Here is an 18,571-nt window from a genome sequence, read left to right on the forward strand (position 1 = left end):
CAAGCAGCATCAGTCACAACACCACCCGTTCAGGAATGTGGTGAGCAAATCTCGATTGGAACTAGACATAGAGGGTAAACAATCACAGTGGTATATCCAGGACTCTCTGGCAAGGGTCTTCTCTTTTTCATAGATTACTCGATGTGTGATAAATTTGAAACAACTTTTTAATATTATTTCATCAACGATTTTTTTCCCCCATCTTTTACAACTAGTATATTCTCAATACATATGGCCAATAATAAGGGTTATGATATACCCCACGTTGTTCGTCCATCGCCTTTGTATGTCCAAAAGGGTCTGAATAGAAACACAACTCTCTTATACTGTGAACTTAAGGGCGAAGATTTACATACTGCTCAGGCTACTGGTGGTCTTCTCTTTTCCTCTTCAGGGTATAAGATGATTGTCTGTGAGAACAATTTGACTGAAATCAATTGCGGAATGGGCCTTATCAACATTTGCACTGCTGTCTACGGGCGAAGTGATAAGGAAACCTGTCCTCACGACCAAGATTCAGACACGACTTGCGGAGTAGACGTAGTGGCTGTTCTCGGTCGAGATTGTGACGGCCAATCCCAGTGCAACTTTACAGCATCGAATGATCTCGCTGGTGATCCGTGCAGGTGGACATATAAGTACCTTGAGGTAGCCTACACATGCACAGGTAACGCCTTTTCTCTCAACTTCTAATTCATTTTTTTTTTCGGGGGCAGCAATGTTAAGAATGATGTTTAAAAAGTCCGCATCTTAATGATCTACGACTTCTTTTGAAGAACTGCACGTAAACGAATGGACTTGATCAACGATATCAAACTCTCGTACAATTTACCATAAAATCGTCAATGTAATTTTGTCATCAAATTATATCGCACAAACAAATGCCCAATAGACCATCTGTCTGCCCTAATATAACGGGATGTTTGCCCGGATATTACGTGAGGGTTGTCCCAGTAGATTTTGAAATTTGCAGGAGCCTGCAGCGACCTCATCCCGCCACATTTATCCGATGGTAGAAATCTACTGTGCCCGAAATATTTTGTTGTTCTTTGGGGTATATAAGGAGATTAGATTGATAATTTAAGATAATTCATGATTGTGCTATTGGTCTTTTCTTTTGTCTAGAAGTCAGTAAATGTATTATTTTAGTATTTTTATTCGGTTCTTCATATTTTTTTGTGTAAAGGTTTACAATGGCGTGAGACATTGTGAGAAATCGGTAGTAGTGGTGGCAGCTGTACATCGCCCACGATAATATAATTGACGAAGAATAAAACATGACAACTCACCTAAAAATAGCAGTTAAAGGGGATGTAAACTGACGAGAGTGTCTTTCCCGGGTATAATCGGGTATAATACGACTACGGACACGAACGCAGCAGTTACGTGCGTGCAACATACGCGAAACCGAAGCATGAGGAGAACTTTAGTCTGTTTTGCGAACGCTCACCATGTAGAGATTTAGTCGTGTTGTAGTGGTTCATGTACTTGACTCGCAATGAAACGGTTGGGGCTCGAAGCCTAGCCCTGCATTAATTAAACTTCCTTTTGGCAAGAAATTAACCAACATTTGCCACTTGAGCGTCTGTAAAATGGCGTCCACAGGGGGAGTGCAGAAAATTGCATATATATGTGCAGGCCCTGAATCCGACAACCAGGGTAATAATATATTTGTAAAACCCTTACAAATTTACTGAATTCCCATTCTGCAGTATCCACTTGTAATACTTTTCTCTAACCCAGCGTTTTTCAACCGGGGTGCCGCAAAACATATCTAGGGGTACCGCGAGAGAAATTTAGTCATATTAAAATTTATTTCTGAATACGTTAATATCGCGAACTCAAGACATTAGAAACCGCTAAGTACTAATGTAAGGAAATAACACTTTCAAGTCAATAAAATATACGGATCTCTTCTTTGCTCGCTTCGCTCGCTTGTAACATTTGCAAACAGTCAAGCATCATTATTTTAGGTCGCGAAGTGCATGAATATACCTTCAGGCTTCAAGCTCATATTTAGGAAGCAAGGTGCCAAAATATCCTTCTATTCCCCATCGAGGTACCAGAATGTCGTCATATTCCCGAACTATATCTTATATTTTATATATACAATTACACTTTACCAAGCGAACTTGGAATCAAAATCAGTAGAATGGAAAAGCCTGATATACAACCTACCCAACAAAGTTGCAAAAATTCTCATGAATTCGCTTTCAGATACACTTAATACGAATGCAAACCTTACTAGATGGGGTAAAAGGGCATCAGCAAACTGTAAAAAATGTGAAAATAGAGAAACAGTACACCATGTATTGAACGCATGCCCTGTGTCACTTGACGAGGGACGCTATACTTGGCGCCATGACAACATACTTTTGTATCTTGCCGAAATTATTCAAGAAGGCATCGCCTCTCTTAGCGACACTATTATGTACACAGACGTGAAAGTAGAGCGATGGACAAAAGAAGGCATCTCCACAATTCCACTAGAGTGTACCCAAACCAACCTCATCCCAGACATTTGTGTTTTTTGGAAGAACTTAAAGAAAATCCTCATACTTGAATTGTCAGTTCCCTTTGAAATGAATGTAGTTAAGGCACATGAACATAAATCGAACAAATATGCCCCGTTAGTTGCCGATATACAGGCTAATGGATATTCTGTGGTGTATCTTCCTTTGGAAATCGGCTCTAGAGGTCATATTTCGCCGGACAATGTGACGAGGCTAAAGCAGCTGTTGAAAGAAATTGGAAAACCTGTTAATGTGAAACAAGTTCGACAGACTCTATTCAAAATATCTATTGTTTCTTCGTTTGTCATCTACTACTCAAAGAATGCCAATAAATGGGAAACCAAAATTCCTCTTTGCATTTCAAGTATGTAATTACTCACACATTCCAATTGGTTGATACACCTTGTAACCAGTCTTATATTTTCTTTCTACTGCTCGTCTCTTTTCATTTCCTGGCACTGATAGAATCCTCTTTGTATTAAACATTAACTCAAATCAAACTCTTATAATACTCATTATGTATGCTTCGTATTTATTAAGTTGACATATCAAATAAAATTTCAATATTTAGCTCCTCTTATTTATAGCTAGGAATATCCATCACTCCTCAGCTTTCACTATGTTGTAAAATAAGTTAATTTTTGTTGATGTTATATAACATTATTCACTGTATATCTACATGTATGTACTTTTAATGCCCTGCATTTTCCAGTAAAATGGAATTGTCCTGGGCTAGTGTCCTCCTTTGTTGTGCAAGCTTGAACAATAAAGTGATGTTTAAAAAAATACTCGCTCGCAACATTTAGAAACAGGACAATTATGTGAAAGGAGATGCCTGAATATCCTTATATTCATGTTTCAAGGTGACCGAATAATGATATGAATTATCTATTCATGCATTCGGCAGCAAGGTGCCCACATGCATTATTCATATGTTATCTAGTACATGTGCTTTGATTACAAAATTAATTTTTAATCAAGGGTTGTTTTATTTTTTGCTTGCTTCTCTCGCTTTCAACAAATCGAAACAAATGTGTCCCAGAGTGATGCAAAATTAATCTTCTAAGATGAATGTAGGATTGAGGTGACGCGTAACTTTGTATTTCTTAAAAGTGTGCCGTAAGTAAAAGAAACACAAAAACAACAACAACAAAGGTTGAAAACGCTGCTCTAACCTACCCGCTTTCTCACTAGCCTTTTTCAATGTGTGTACATTGTTGTTCAACTGATGTTTTATCATGCCATTGGAACACCTCGCAATTCTATACGTTATTGTTTAAATACAGAAGAAAAAAAAATTCAGTTTAGCTTTTCTTTGCAGGCCTACATTGTCGCTAATAATGATATTTTTGTTTGGTCTCATTATTTCAACCCATTCAGTGTTACCAATGAAAACCGCCACAACCATTGGTCCATCGCCACTCGCTTGCTTCGCTCGCTCTCTCAAAAAATATTTAAAAATGTGCCCTTATATACGCACATGCATGGCACTTGGCGAGTGCAAGAGTGATGTAAATTAATCTTCTATGATGAATTTAGGATTGATGTGACTGACGTGAAACGTTGTGTCTCTTAAAAGGGTGCCGTGAGTAAAAAAAAAAAAGAAGTTGAAAAACGCGGCTCTACCTCTACGTCGATACTTGACAGGATCCATAAGCCAGGATATAACGCGAAGGTTACTGGGGTGTGCAGGTGGACCACTACACCGGGGTTTTCCCCTTCTCTTTTACGAATAGTAAATATTACCTACCGCATCTGAAGTAGAATTTACTTATTTTGCTGAATAAATTTTTACTCAGTTAAATCGAGTTACATTAACGTAAATAATTTAAGTATTTTTATCATTTTAGATAATTAAAAAAAAAGCTATGATAGGATTACATATTGCACGATTTGGTACCCATCTAATCTAACAAGTAACATCCACTAATCATTCACTACTTCTATTTAAGATTAATCACTTATCACTATCACTACTTCTATTTAAGATTTAACCGTATATATATATATATATATATATATATATATCTAACACCATCACAAACTATTACATACGCTTCAATTCAACACATATTGAAAGGCTCCAAATTTTATATATACTTGATCGTAGCATCTTAAAAGGAAAATTGGTTGACAATTTCCTGAAATATCAAGTTTTGATTTGTTTTAAACTGGGTAACAGTTAAAAATTGTCTTGTCTTTGCTTAGCCATGTTAAATGAATTAGTAAATGTTTTAAAGTCCTTAAATTTTCATTCAACCACAAAAAAGAATTGTTTTATTTAAAAAAGAGTTTAATTTGGTCTTAATGAATATTCATAAATTATGTAAATATTTCTATTACGCACCGCATCGGTCCTTACTTTAAAAAGATAAGAATAATCACCATAAATTGTTTGAGTAATACGTATAATTTCTGATTTTGAGTTAAAATTACTAAATTAATACAAGCTGAAATTATATAAAGTTCTTATGTATTTGATTTTACTTAAATATTCCACGTATGTTCTACTAAATTGAAAGTTTGAGTTAGCAAGACTTAAATTTAGTGCGTAAGTGGCAAAACTAATGTTTTCAAGTAAATTCTACATGGAAAAAAAAAGAGGAAAAATTACCAATGAACAAATTCTTTTTTACAGTGTACAACTCATGAAAATGCGCATCTTTGCAATAATTGTACGCATTGCCATCAAATGAAAGTGTACGAAACAAGCTCCTGCGACAATCGTTTGGGGGTAATTCCCTTTATTACCCGAATTCTTGATTCATTCCTGACGCCAACACGATGTTTACCTCAATCATACTCCTAATCCTAAACCTAAAGCTAGTATAAACTCCATTGTAACCCTAGCCCTATCTGTATACATTTGACGAAAAAGAGCTCGGAGCGGTTGTCGACGGATCAAATTTAGAATCACCCATATGAAGGGAATGCCATGACTATAGGGTGAAAGAATAAACACCTTTAACGATTGAAGATAAATGTTTCAATGGTTTCGAATCCTTTCACATCATCCACAGGCTCCATTAGTCCAGTAATCCCAGCCGTCGTCGTCGTCGTCGTCGTGGTTCTGATTGTCGTTATCTCTGGAGTCATCTGCTACAAGAGAAGGTTTCATGTTTTACGTTGTTTTATTCTTTAATTATTTAGTTGTTTTCCCGTATTGTTTTATCGTTCTCATTCCTTGAATATTTCGGAAACACTTTTTCTTCTCCAAATCGATGTAAATAAACTAAATTATGGATGGGTAGTCTACAGAGATGATCAGAGAGAGAGAGAGACACACACACACACACACACACACATAGAGAGAGAGAAAGAGAGAGAGAGAGAGACACACACACACGCACACACATAGAGAGAGAGAGAGAGAGAGAGAGAGAGAGAGAGAGATGGGGGGAGGGGTCGTGGCGTGGGGCTAACGTTGAAGGCAACAAAGGGAGAGAGTCTAGAACAGTATAGCCAAAGTCGATTGATGTGTCACAGAGACAAACAGAGAATTAGAGCAAGGTGAGTGTGTGTGTGTGTGTGTGTGTGTGTGTGTGTGTGGGGGGGGGTGATAAATTTTATCATAGTTGATTTAATCATCCCAATTCTTTTCTCATGATAAGGTATTTTGTACATCACTTAAAATTAGTTCTTATTAGAGGTAATGCAAAGTTTTGGGAAAAAAGGGATGGATAGTAATTCTTTAAAATGGAGACCAATCCCTTTGCTTAAAGGTAATAAAAAGTGTTGGTTAGAGGTCATGAATTTGGTTCAAATTAACCAATTGGAAGCGTATGCAATCCTTCAATATTCAGTGATCGTTATCGCGGTTGAAATCGAGCCTAAAGTTATGAAATCATGAATAATAAACTCTTGATGTTTTAAAGCTCTCTCTCAAGGTCAAGATATTAATTAAGCTTTAAATTTTAAAACAATGTTCATTGACCAAAATCGACCGATTAGCTACTCCCGTTTAGAAATTATATACCACAACTACATATTCTGAGATTTTCATGGTCAAAGCTACCATGGTACGGCCGTAGGCGCTATTTGAAATCCAAATTTACAAGGAGCACCGGTAAATATTTATATTCAATTTTCCTCGAAAGCAGAAGTGTTTTAGGGGCTTAATTTTCTAGTGCTTATAATATATCCACAGGGGCATCCAAATATATCAAAATTGTAAAAATTCACCATCTACCCAATTTTCAAAATTTCCCAAAACTTTGTATTACCTTTAATTATGACTATAAAACCATGACAGCGGGTTTAGCTGCAACGGTACAGAAAGTCATTGGAGAGATTGTGCATGAAAATCAGCCAGGTTATATAAATAGTGACCTTGATCATGGTAAATATGAATGATGATGACCTTGATGACGTCTTATGACAATGACCTTTGACTGTGCCAAAATTGAATGAAATTGAGTCAACCGATCTTGAGTTATTCTCGGAACAAAAAAGTGGGGAGAAATAAATAAACATTCTTAAAGAAAGAAAATTCTGACGAAAAAAATAGGTAGTCTGACGAAGACAGACCACCTAATAAAGAAAATCCTGCAAAGTTCTACAGAATTTGCAATTTCAACTTTCAATTGAAAATTTCGACATGATCTCAACATCTGATTAAAAAACAACAAACACAGTTTTTATAGCCCATAGTCTCAGCTATAACATACCAAAATGTGGGAGAAATAAGAGCACAAATAAGGTAGATAGTGCTCAAAGATTAATACCATGTAGATTCACGATGTGAACGAAATTCACCTTCTATAACACGCAAATTAAGAAAATTCTGACATGTCGCCTTTAATTGAATTTTTCACCGTGATGACGTCATCAAAATGAAAAACGATGGGCAATATTCTAGTAGAGAACTCTCTCAGCTACAACATATCTAAGTTTAGAAGTAAATTAATCGATATTTACAGAGATACAATCAATTTTCCATACATATGATGACGTCATAATATGCAAATTCGTATTTTGAGTTCCAAGGCCATAATGAGGATGTTACGATATACGTAAAGGCCAAGTGAGACATAAAATCATATCTACAACTTAAACTCTATCGATATATGTAAACAAAATTGGGGGTCTTCATGCATCCCAAAGAGCTATAATGTATTTCGTATAGGCATGTTTTTGCCCATATATGCTATGTATTACAAGATCTCGCGCGTACGGACATGTATTTTGAATGGACGCTGATTCCGTTATTAATGGTCATAAAAAGATAATCATGGTATCAAATGATTGGGAAAAAAATAAGTAATATCCTGTCAAATTTGCACTAGGAGGAATTATTTTTCATTCGGCCGTCACGAACGAAAACGAGCGAAAATGCGCGTTTGCGCGTTTTTTTGCGAAATGCTTAGAATGGCCTGAAACGTACTCTTATTTGATTAAAATATGATTTTTAGCACTGACACGCGGACGTACGCGTACGCGCGCGTTTATTGACCTGAAATTGACCGGACTAATTTTATTCATCCGTTCTAATAAATTGCGACAATGTCTTTAATGTTATACCAGGCTCAAGCACGGGTCATCTCAAGGTATCGCCGCCTCCGGAGAGCCTCGGGAGAGTCCTGGAATAAGGGATAACCCGACATTTGAATCGCCCAATGTTCAGGATCTCCAGGTGACAGACGTTGCGGGTTATCATAGCGGGAAGGATCCATACATGGCCCTTACGACTCCCCATGATGGCCCCACATTCCAAAAATACGAGAAATTAAATAAGGTAATCTCTCAGGGAGATGGGTATGAGGTACCTGTCAATGGGGCCGATAGACAAACTGGTCCAGAGTACGGTAAGACCTTGTATAAGCTTCAGGTGCATCCCGAGACCGACTATGAAATCACACATGAATACCAGGACATTACAAATAGTGTAGTTGGAAGGAATAATTCGCTAGGTAATGAAAGTCCCATACGTGGGCTTCAGGTACAACCTGAGACGGACTATGGAATCACACACGAATACCAGGACCCCGGTGTAGTTGGAACAAATATTCCGCAGTATGAGTGTCACATAGATGGGCTTCAGGAAATGTCTAAGACCGACTATGAAGCAATACACGAATACGAAGACCCGGGCATAATTGGATGAAATATTCCGCAGTATGAGAGTCACATAGATGGGCTTCAGGAAATGTCTAAGACCGACAATGTAATAACATATGCATACTAGTATGTGTTTAGGTTTAACATAAACAGTTTCTAAAGACAGGTTATTACATTACAAATGACCCAATTGAGACCAAATTATAAAAATTGTACTCGAAGAAGAAAAGGTTAATGCCTTAAATCCATCTTTTTTTATTAGGTCACGAATGTTCAAGTGCTTATATCAGAAATTAATGTTGATCGATAGAAATCATTATTTTTCGTTAGGCTATATTGAAAATTGAAAAAAGTATTGTATATATATAGAATGCAAGTACATGTACATGATCTAGCTAGAATAATTGTAATATATGCCTTGAGCGAGTGGCCTCGAGTCCCTCACAACTAAAGTCTTTGCAATTGCAAATAATTAAAAGAAGGATTCGATAAATATTATGATTTTTTTCACCATTTATTTTTCAAATGAACATGCAAATTATTTTCATAACAACCAAATAACAATGTCAAATTTCGGGGTTATATGTGTGATCGAGTTAAGGTTAAAGTTGCTTCTTCATATTCTTTTGTCATATTTTGTATATTTCGGTGGTGAACGATGATTATGAAAGAAATGAAATTATGAATTCCGATTGAATGAAATGATATTTATAAAAGCTAACCTCGGGAAAAAATAGCTTCTGTGTATGAAAGTCCGATTGCATGCATTTTCACATTGACTTCTGTCAATGTATATTGGTATATTGCATCACCATTTTATCAAACATTTGATCTACAACTAAATTATTCATACCCCTTGTAAATATTTTTTTCTTTTTGTTATCTTTTATTATAACTCAGGAATGAAAGGTAAACCGGTTTGAATTAGGGCCTTTGCCGAATACATTGAGGTGCTAAATTTAATACATGTAATAAACTATGTACGTGTATCGTTCTCATGATACATGAATCGGGACAGATCAACTTTTTGACATACTTAAAATATTACAAAACTTGATGAGGGTATGAATAATTTAGTTATGAACTGTACATATATTTCGCGATGTAGCAATGATGTCGTAGTTATTAATAACGGTGTTGATATGTTTCATACAGGGACTGTATAAAGACATATTTGTAATAATTATATTTAGAGTAAGTTATTATTATTGTTATGATTGTTACTATTAATATTATTATTATCATTGCTTCGTAATATTATTTACAATGCATTTTTTAATTATCTAAAAGCTAATCGTAGAAAACTTAAATGATGATGCTTAAATACGAACAAAATCTTGTAACTTTCAACAACAGATGCAAATGGGTATAGATAATGCAGAACGTACACGGAAACAAACCAATATTTAAACAAAAGGGAGGGGGGGGGGGGAATAAAGGAGGAAGATTATAAATCAAAAGTGACAATAATACATGATAATAATGATAAGGATATTAATAATATTAGCAATGATATTAGATAATGACGATGTTTTCCTTTTTCCCTTATCTGCCAGCTAGGCACCCGTGTCACATATTACAAAATAAGAATCATAATCAATTAAACTCAAATTGATTTGAAGTCGTTTTACTGACTGGTTAAATATTGTTACATGATGTAGAATATAACTTTCTTTAAAACATGTTTTATTTGTTTAAACATATTTGTGGCTTACACCCAGTAAATTAGATCATGTGTGGGACTGGGGGGAAATTCAATGAATTATTGATAATTTCTTGCATTTTCTTTCTTTTGTTTTTTTATTTGTGGGAACTGCCCCTTACCCTAGCCCCCGCTGCGTACAGTCATGGTTCAGTGGCAAAGCAATGGCCCCAGGATCAAAACCGTGTCGATGTGCTATATAAGTGCCCTTTTGTGGGGCATTAATCCTAATTACTGTCATTTATGACATAAACATACTTTAGCAGTTACGCAAAAAAAAAAACACTGGCAAAAGAAAGCCACATAGATGAGTGGTATCAGAGTTACATTTTGAAATGAAGAGATTGATGAGAAAGAGTGATAGAGAAAGAGTGAGAGAGAGAGAGAGAGAGAGAGATGGAGTATGTGATGAATAGAGAAAGCATAGATGAACTTCAAGGCTTAAATCATAGAAAATATAAATGTCTAAAGACGTCAGCGTGTTCAAAAGGGTAGTAAAGGCCTTCAGAAATGGAGCTGAGTGAAACGTGAGAGAGGGGTACCTTTTTTTTTTGGGGGGGAGGGGGTGGGTGGAGTCCGAAACTAAGATACACATTGACAGACGAAATGGATTTTATATGTCTAATATTAAATACGTCAAGGCTATATGTTCGGCCAGATATACAAAATTGTCTGCTGTCTGCAAATCGAACATGTATATACAATCAAATCTACGTGCTTGCATATTAACATCATGACGTTCATTTTCAGACAGGTTTCATGCTTTCTAATCCAACAGTCCTTCCATTTAGATCAGAAGCTTTAGGCTTTACCTAACGTTAAGTAACGTTAGATGTTTTTTTTTTTTTTTTTAAGTTCGTGAACTGAATCAATGATCTGTTTGATTACAGAGCGAGAAACTTTCTTATTTATTTTTTCGAGAAATGAACACAGAGGGATTTGGAGGAAAAGCATGTTAAGGGTCGATCTGTCCACGTCCGAAATTTTTATTTCGAATCTTTCTTATTCTTTTTTTTTCATGAAAGAAAGAAAAATAGGAAGAAAAGATAAACAAAAGCCGAACATTAGTAAGAAACAAAGGAAGGAACGAAGAAAGAAAAAGACAATCCAATACGAATTAGAAGAGAACGTAAGTTTTTATACTCAGTAGTTTAAAGGGCGAACGAATCTTTTGAGCTGTGATCGCAGAATATTATTGTTACCGTGTTCATTTCCTCAATGGACTACTCCTGCTACAATGAATTTATTTCCTTAGCAGAGAGAAGTTAGTTCTTATGTAATAAAAGAATGTATTTTAAGGGTTATCATACAACAGTTGTGGTACGTACAACGACGTTGAGAAGTGAATCGTCATCGAATTTGATTCTTACAAAGCGATCGTCTGCATATGGTCCCCATTGAAATATACATGTATAACAGTGTCCTTGGGAAATGGATAAGTAAATCATTTCGAATTTGTCTTTTAAGCCGAACGTAGGTCTCTACAACACGTCACTTGCCTGTTCAGTATCGTACTTTGCTTTGCAGGTTCCCATAAAAGGGCTAGGCTAGGGTAAAGTGCATGTGTGTGCATATAAACATTACACTTGGGTTTAAAATTTATACTAGAGACGTGCAGGGGAGGCGATTTCTTGTCATGACCGGTGGACGAAATGCGAGGGACGAGGGAGCAGTGGCGTAATGAGCAAAAACGTTTTACATGTTACGCAGGCCCTGGGAATGTTTTTCAAAGTGTGGGGGGGGGGGGGTGGAAGGGGCTAAAGTATTTACGATCAGGTAGAGCAAAGCAAAGCAAAGTGGAACGTAAAGTGGCGGGTGTCAAGGAGCGAAGCCCCCGGAAGCTCAGGCGTTTAAGGCATTTAATTACGGTCAGATGAGCAACCAGCATGAGAAATAAACCACGTTTGAATTTCATTTTTGGGGGAACTGCCCCAAGCCCCCCCCCCCCCGAAAAAAAAAATATATATATATATATATATATTAGTATGCAAGTGCGAGGGAGCAATAGTGAATGGCGAGTTTTCGCTCAGCAACTTACAGAACTTCGCGGACGCAGAGCACTCAGGTTTACGGCCGTCGCACACAGATACAATACGTGGTTTCGCTTTTCGGTGTATAAGAACGTATCTCTACGGAGGTATTGCATTTGCAATGCCATTAGGCAATTTTCGTAATGTAATCAAATTTAATGCATACGTCTTTGTGAAGTGCATCGATACAAAATATTTCATTCACCTGATAAGGATAATAGTATTTCAATAGACAGACTCCAAACTGCATACATTAGTTGTTGCCAGTTCGACAAACATTAGGGGTATTTCGCAAGCTCATTGCGGACAGAGAATCTGCGGTTCGTGTGCAAAATCGTGAAGCTACTATAATAACAGCAGGGTTATCGCTGAGGTACTGAAATCCAGAACGGATTTTGGCCAAATCTACGGGCGTTCTCAATGACGCCCCAAGTTAATAAACAGCCAATCAGCGAGCTTGTACCAAAGATGGTGATGAGAATTTCGTCGTCTAATAACGAAGGATGACGAATTTTAACGGGCGGATCTAGCTTTTCTCTAAAGCGTGGGGGGTTGACATTTGAAAAATCGCACCGACCAATATTTCGCTTAGTGGGGGGTAGGGAGCACTAAAAATTGTTTTCAATTTGAAAAAAGTGCCAACCAATATTATTATTATTATTATTATTTTTTTTTTAAATTTTTTTTTTTTTTTTTTTTTAATTTTTTATTTTTTTTTATTTATTTATTCATTTATTTTTTTGGGAAGGGGGGGGGGGGCAGGGGGGCAGGTGGGCAGGGGGGGGGGGGGTAGAAAGCACCTTGGCCTGCCCAAGGGGGGGGGATTTAAACCTCCTAACCCCCTAGATCCGCCCCTGACACAAATGACTCTTCGGTGAGTTTTTTTTCTTCCGATTATTGTTTCTGAACAATAACAACATGAATATGGATGTAACATGAATTGTTTTAAAACTTGATGATAAATTGTTGAAATTTGATAAAAAAGCCGTTTTGTGGCTTGGTCGAGACAAGTTGTGCTAGTCGTGTAGTCCCGTCTGTACTGTATTGCGTGGAAGGGAACAGGCCATTTTCGTAATGTAATCAAATTTAATACATACGTCTTTGTGAAGTTCCTCAATACAAATTATTTCATTCACCTGTCTAGGATTCACAATAGTCAGAATGCAAATTGCATGTATTAAGTGTGGCAACAACTAATGTATGCAGATTGGATTCTGTCTATTTAAATACTATTATTATTATCAGGTGAATGAAATAGTTTGTATCGAGGCACTTGATTCACTTGGGGCGTCATTGAAAACGCCCGTAGATTTGGCCAAAACCCGTTCTAGATTGCAGGGCCTCAGCGGTCATGCAACTGTTACTATAGTAACTTCTCGATTTTGCACACGAACCGCAGATTCTAATTCCGCAATGAGTTTGCGAAAATTGCCTACTGAGAGGGGTGAAGGTGACGGAAGTGATTTCCTCCTCACATGTTTTTGAATTTTTGTTGTATTAAAAAATTACAGTCCTTAGCAAAACTACAGTATACAAACAAGCAATATTCTTTTTTCACACTTCAATGTTCTTGGTATTTACTTGTACATTTTGAAGGATATTATTGAGGGGGGACGTGTCCCCCGTCCCCCCGGGATCGCCGCCCCTGGAGACGTGTGTCAATCTTATTTGTATTTACTCAGTTTCGAAACGGTGTCCGAGAGGATAGAGAGTGAAGTAGGGAATAAAAAAAACATTCTGTATTTTTTTTTTGCAAATCACTTCCTGTTTAGAGCTTAGGTAAGGTTTTACGCACTGTGTTCCTGTATAGTCAGTTCAACGTTTTTTCATCCAGCACAATCACCGAACCGGGCCACAAAAGTTCAATTTTTGTAAGTTTTGTGCCGGAATATAATGATTATGTTTTAATACGAGTGTGTGTACGTACGCGTGGGGAGTATGATGTGTTCTAATATCATATAATGGAGAATAAAGGTAACTTGATAGGAGGAAGTTGAACAGTCATGCTTCGGACGCTACGACGTTGAAGCTCATTTCGAATTCTTTTAAAGGAATTTTGTCTCGAGAGAAACTGGCTTGATTGGCATGAATTAATTAATTATGAATGTCACAAAGTTGTTTAGACCAGCGAAATATAAACACAATCTACAAAAAATAATAATAAATACGAATAAATCGTTCACTGTAAAGTACTGCAACACGTAAGTCAAATATTAGCTTAACTTCCTCATTGTGGTTCAATTATCTTTTCTCACAATATAATAGTTCTCTGTGCCTCTTTTGACAGAAAATTTAGGCTGATATCTTTTAAATTGTAATCTTGATTTTCTTGTAGCTAGTTACGTTTGATAATGATATTAATAACAAAAACAACAATAATAACAATAGTAATAATGATAATAATTATAATAATGATAATAATAATAATAATAATAATAATAATAATAATAATAATAATAATAATAATAATAATAATAATAATGATAATATTAATAATAATAATAATAATCATGATAATGATGGTGTTGATGATAATTATAATATCAGTTTTGTTTACCCAAGAAAGCTTTATCAGCATTAATCCTATTTTTTCAGAGGGCCCTGTAATTATAATTAACAAAGGAATTGCCAGGTACCTAACTACACCTGGGTGGAGAGTGACAAATGTGGATCAATGTCTTGCCAACTGAAGGTCGTTATTTCATTATTCGAACCCTCAACCATAAGATTGAGAGTCAAGTGAATGAACCACTACACCACGATACCCTTGCTGATTCTGAGACAATTTATTTTCTTCTCTACCAGAACTCGATAACAACTTCAAAACTGGACAGTCATGGCCTGGGCAGAAAGAAGAGATCTGATGGTGCTTTGTGTATCCTTCTCTTTGCTAGTCCTCAGGCAAGCAGCATCAGTCACAACACCACCCGTTCAGGAATGTGGTGAGCAAATCTCGATTGGAACTAGACATAGAGGGTAAACAATCACAGTGGTATATCCAGGACTCTCTGGCAAGGGTCTTCTCTTTTTCATAGATTACTCGATGTGTGATAAATTTGAAACAACTTTTAATATTTTTTCATCAACGATTTTTCCCCCATCTTTTACAACTAGTATATTCTCAATACATATGGCCAATAATAAGGGTTATGATATACCCCACGTTGTTCGTCCATCGCCTTTGTATGTCCAAAAGGGTCTGAATAGAAACACAACTCTCTTATACTGTGAACTTAAGGGCGAAGATTTACATACTGCTCAGGCTACTGGTGGTCTTCTCTTTTCCTCTTCAGGGTATAAGATGATTGTCTGTGAGAACAATTTGACTGAAATCAATTGCGGAATGGGCCTTATCAACATTTGCACTGCTGTCTACGGGCGAAGTGATAAGGAAACCTGTCCTCACGACCAAGATTCAGACACGACTTGTGGAGTAGACGTAGTGGCTGTTCTCGGTCGAGATTGTGACGGCCAATCCCAGTGCAACTTTACAGCATCGAATGATCTCGCTGGTGATCCGTGCAGGTGGACATATAAGTACCTTGTGGTAGCCTACACATGCACAGGTAACGCCTTTTCTCTCAACTTCTAATTCAATTTTTTTTTCGGGGGCAGCAATGTTAAGAATGATGTTTAAAAAGTCCGCATCTTAATGATCTACGACTTCTTTTGGAGAACTGCACGTAAACGAATGGACTTGATCAACGATATCAAACTCTCGTACAATTTACCATAAAATCGTCAATGTAATTTTGTCATCAAATTATATCGCACAAACAAATGCCCAATAGACCATCTCTCTGCCCTAATATAACGGGATGTTTGCCCGGATATTACGTGAGGGTTGTCTCAATAGATTTTGAAATTTGCAGGAACCTGCAGCGCCCTCATCCCGCCACATTTATCCGATGGTAGAAATCTACTGTGCCCGGAATATTTTGTTGTTCTTTGGGGTATATTAGGAGATTAGAATGATAATTTAAGATAATTCATGATTGTGCTATTGGTCTTTTCTTTTGTCTAGAAGTCAATAAATGTATTATTTTAGTATTTTTATTCGGTTCTCCATATTTTTTTTGTAAAGGTTTACAATGGCGTGAGACATTGTGAGAAATCGGCAGTGGTGGTGGCAGCTGTACATCGCCCACGATAATATAATTAACGATGAATAAAACATGACAACTCACCTAAAAATAGCAGTTAAAGGGGATGTAAACTGACGAGAGTGTCTTTCCCGTGTATAATCGGGTATAATACGACTACGGACACGAACGCAGCAATCACGTGCGTGCAACATACGCGAAACCGAAGCATGAGGAGAACTTTAGTCTGTTTTGCGAACGCTCACCATGTAGAGATTTAGTCGTGTTGTAGTGGTTCATGTACTTGACTCGCAATGAAACGGTTGGGGCTCGAAGCCTAGCCCTGCATTAATTAAACTTCCTTTTGGCAAGAAATTAACCAACATTTGCCACTGTCCACCCAGGTGTCAAATGGTGAGCGTCTGTAAAATGGCGTCCACAGGGGGAGTGCAGAAAATTGCATATATATGTGCAGGCCCTGAATCCGACAACCAGGGTAATAATATATTTGTAAAACCGTTACAAATTTACTGAATTCCCATTCTGCAGTATCCACTTGTTATACTTTTCTCTAACCCAGCGTTTTTCAACCGGGGTGCCGCAAAACATATCTAGGGGTACCGCGAGAGAAATTTAGTCATATTAAAATTTATATCTGAATACGTTAATATCGCGAACTCAAGACATTAGAAACCGCTAAGTACTAATGTAAGGAAATAACACTTTCAAGTCAATAAAATATACGGATCTCTTCCTTGCTCGCTTCGCTCGCTTGTAACATTTGCAAACAGTCAAGCATCATTTTTTTTAGGTCGCGAAGTGCATGAATATACCTTCAGGCTTCAAGCTCATATTTAGGAAGCAAGGTGCCAACATATCCTTCTATTCCCCATCGAGGTGCCAGAATGTCGTCATATTCCCGAACTATTATCTTATATTTTATATATACAATTACACTTTTACCAAGCAAGTCATTTTACTCGCTCGCAACTTTTACAAACAGGATAATTCTGTGAAAGGAGATGCCTGAATATATGTATCAAGGTTACCAAGTAATGATATGAATTATGTATTCATGCATTCGGCAGCAAGGTGCCCGCATGCATAATTCATATGTTATCTAGTACATGTGCTTTGATTACAAAATTTATTTTAACCACATTTAAGGGTTGTTTTCTTTTTCGCTTGCTTCTCTCGCTTTCATAAAAAAATCGAAACAAATGTGCCTTTACGTGCATACATTGCATTTAATGAGTCCCAGAGTGATGCAAAATTAATCTTTTAAGATGAATTTAGGATTGTGGTGACGCAAAACTTTGAATTTCTTGAAAGGGTGCCGTGATAAAAATATTAAAAAAGTTGAAAAAACGTTGCTCTAACATACCTGCTTTCTCACTAGCCTTTTTTATTGTTTGTACATTGTTTTTCAACTGTAATTGGATCACCTTGCAATTATATACGTTATTGTTTAAATACAGAACAAAATTAAGTTCAGTTTTTCTTTGCAGGCCTACATTGTCGTGAATAATATTTTTGTTTGGTCCTATTATTTCAACCCGTTCAGTGTACCCAATGACAATCGTCACAACGGTAGGACCATCGCCACCAGCCTCTGGTTAATAACCACATTAATTATGCATAAATAATGAAAATGCATTTTTTCAAATAATAATATTGTGCGCATATCTTTACGTGTATACATTTAGAGCCCGGAGCAGTCGTCGCCCGATCAAATTTATCATCACCCATATAAAAAGGAATTTCATGACTATATGGTTAAAGAATAAACACCTTAAACTTGTCAAGTAAAATGTTCCAATGGTTTCGAATCATGTCCATATTAAATATATTTGTATGATATATCTCGGATACATCATCCCCAGGCTCCATTAATCCAGTGATCCCAGCCGTCATCGTCGTCGTTGTCGTGGTTCTGATTATCGTTATCTCTGGAGTCATCTGCTACAAGAAAAGGTATCATTTTCTATGTTGCTCTATTCTTTGTTTTCCCGTATAATTGTTATCATTCTTATTCCCATAATTTTTCGGAAAATATCTGAGTTATGGGTTGGTAGTGTACAGAGATGATCTGACAGAGACAGACAGAGACAGAGAGAGAGAGAGAGAGAGAGAGAGATGGGGGAGAGGGTCGTGGCATGGAGCTAATGTTGAGGAAACAAAGGGAGA

The 18,571-nt window shown here is 36.8% G+C and overlaps 1 protein-coding gene across 1 annotated transcript; it reads left to right on the forward strand.

Moving 5' to 3' along the window:
• Window positions 1-444: 444 nt before the first annotated feature.
• LOC105444334 lies at window positions 445-8,846 on the forward strand. Its single transcript, XM_030983700.1, has 3 exons — window positions 445-667; window positions 5,534-5,624; window positions 8,037-8,846. Exons 1-3 carry the CDS (start codon window positions 445-447, stop codon window positions 8,614-8,616), a joined length of 894 nt encoding a protein of 297 aa, XP_030839560.1. The 3' UTR covers window positions 8,617-8,846.
• Window positions 8,847-18,571: the final 9,725 nt, after the last annotated feature.

Source organism: Strongylocentrotus purpuratus, unplaced genomic scaffold (assembly GCF_000002235.5).
Source record: "Strongylocentrotus purpuratus isolate Spur 01 unplaced genomic scaffold, Spur_5.0 spur5_scaffold_13, whole genome shotgun sequence".
Lineage (NCBI taxonomy): Eukaryota > Metazoa > Echinodermata > Echinoidea > Camarodonta > Strongylocentrotidae > Strongylocentrotus > Strongylocentrotus purpuratus.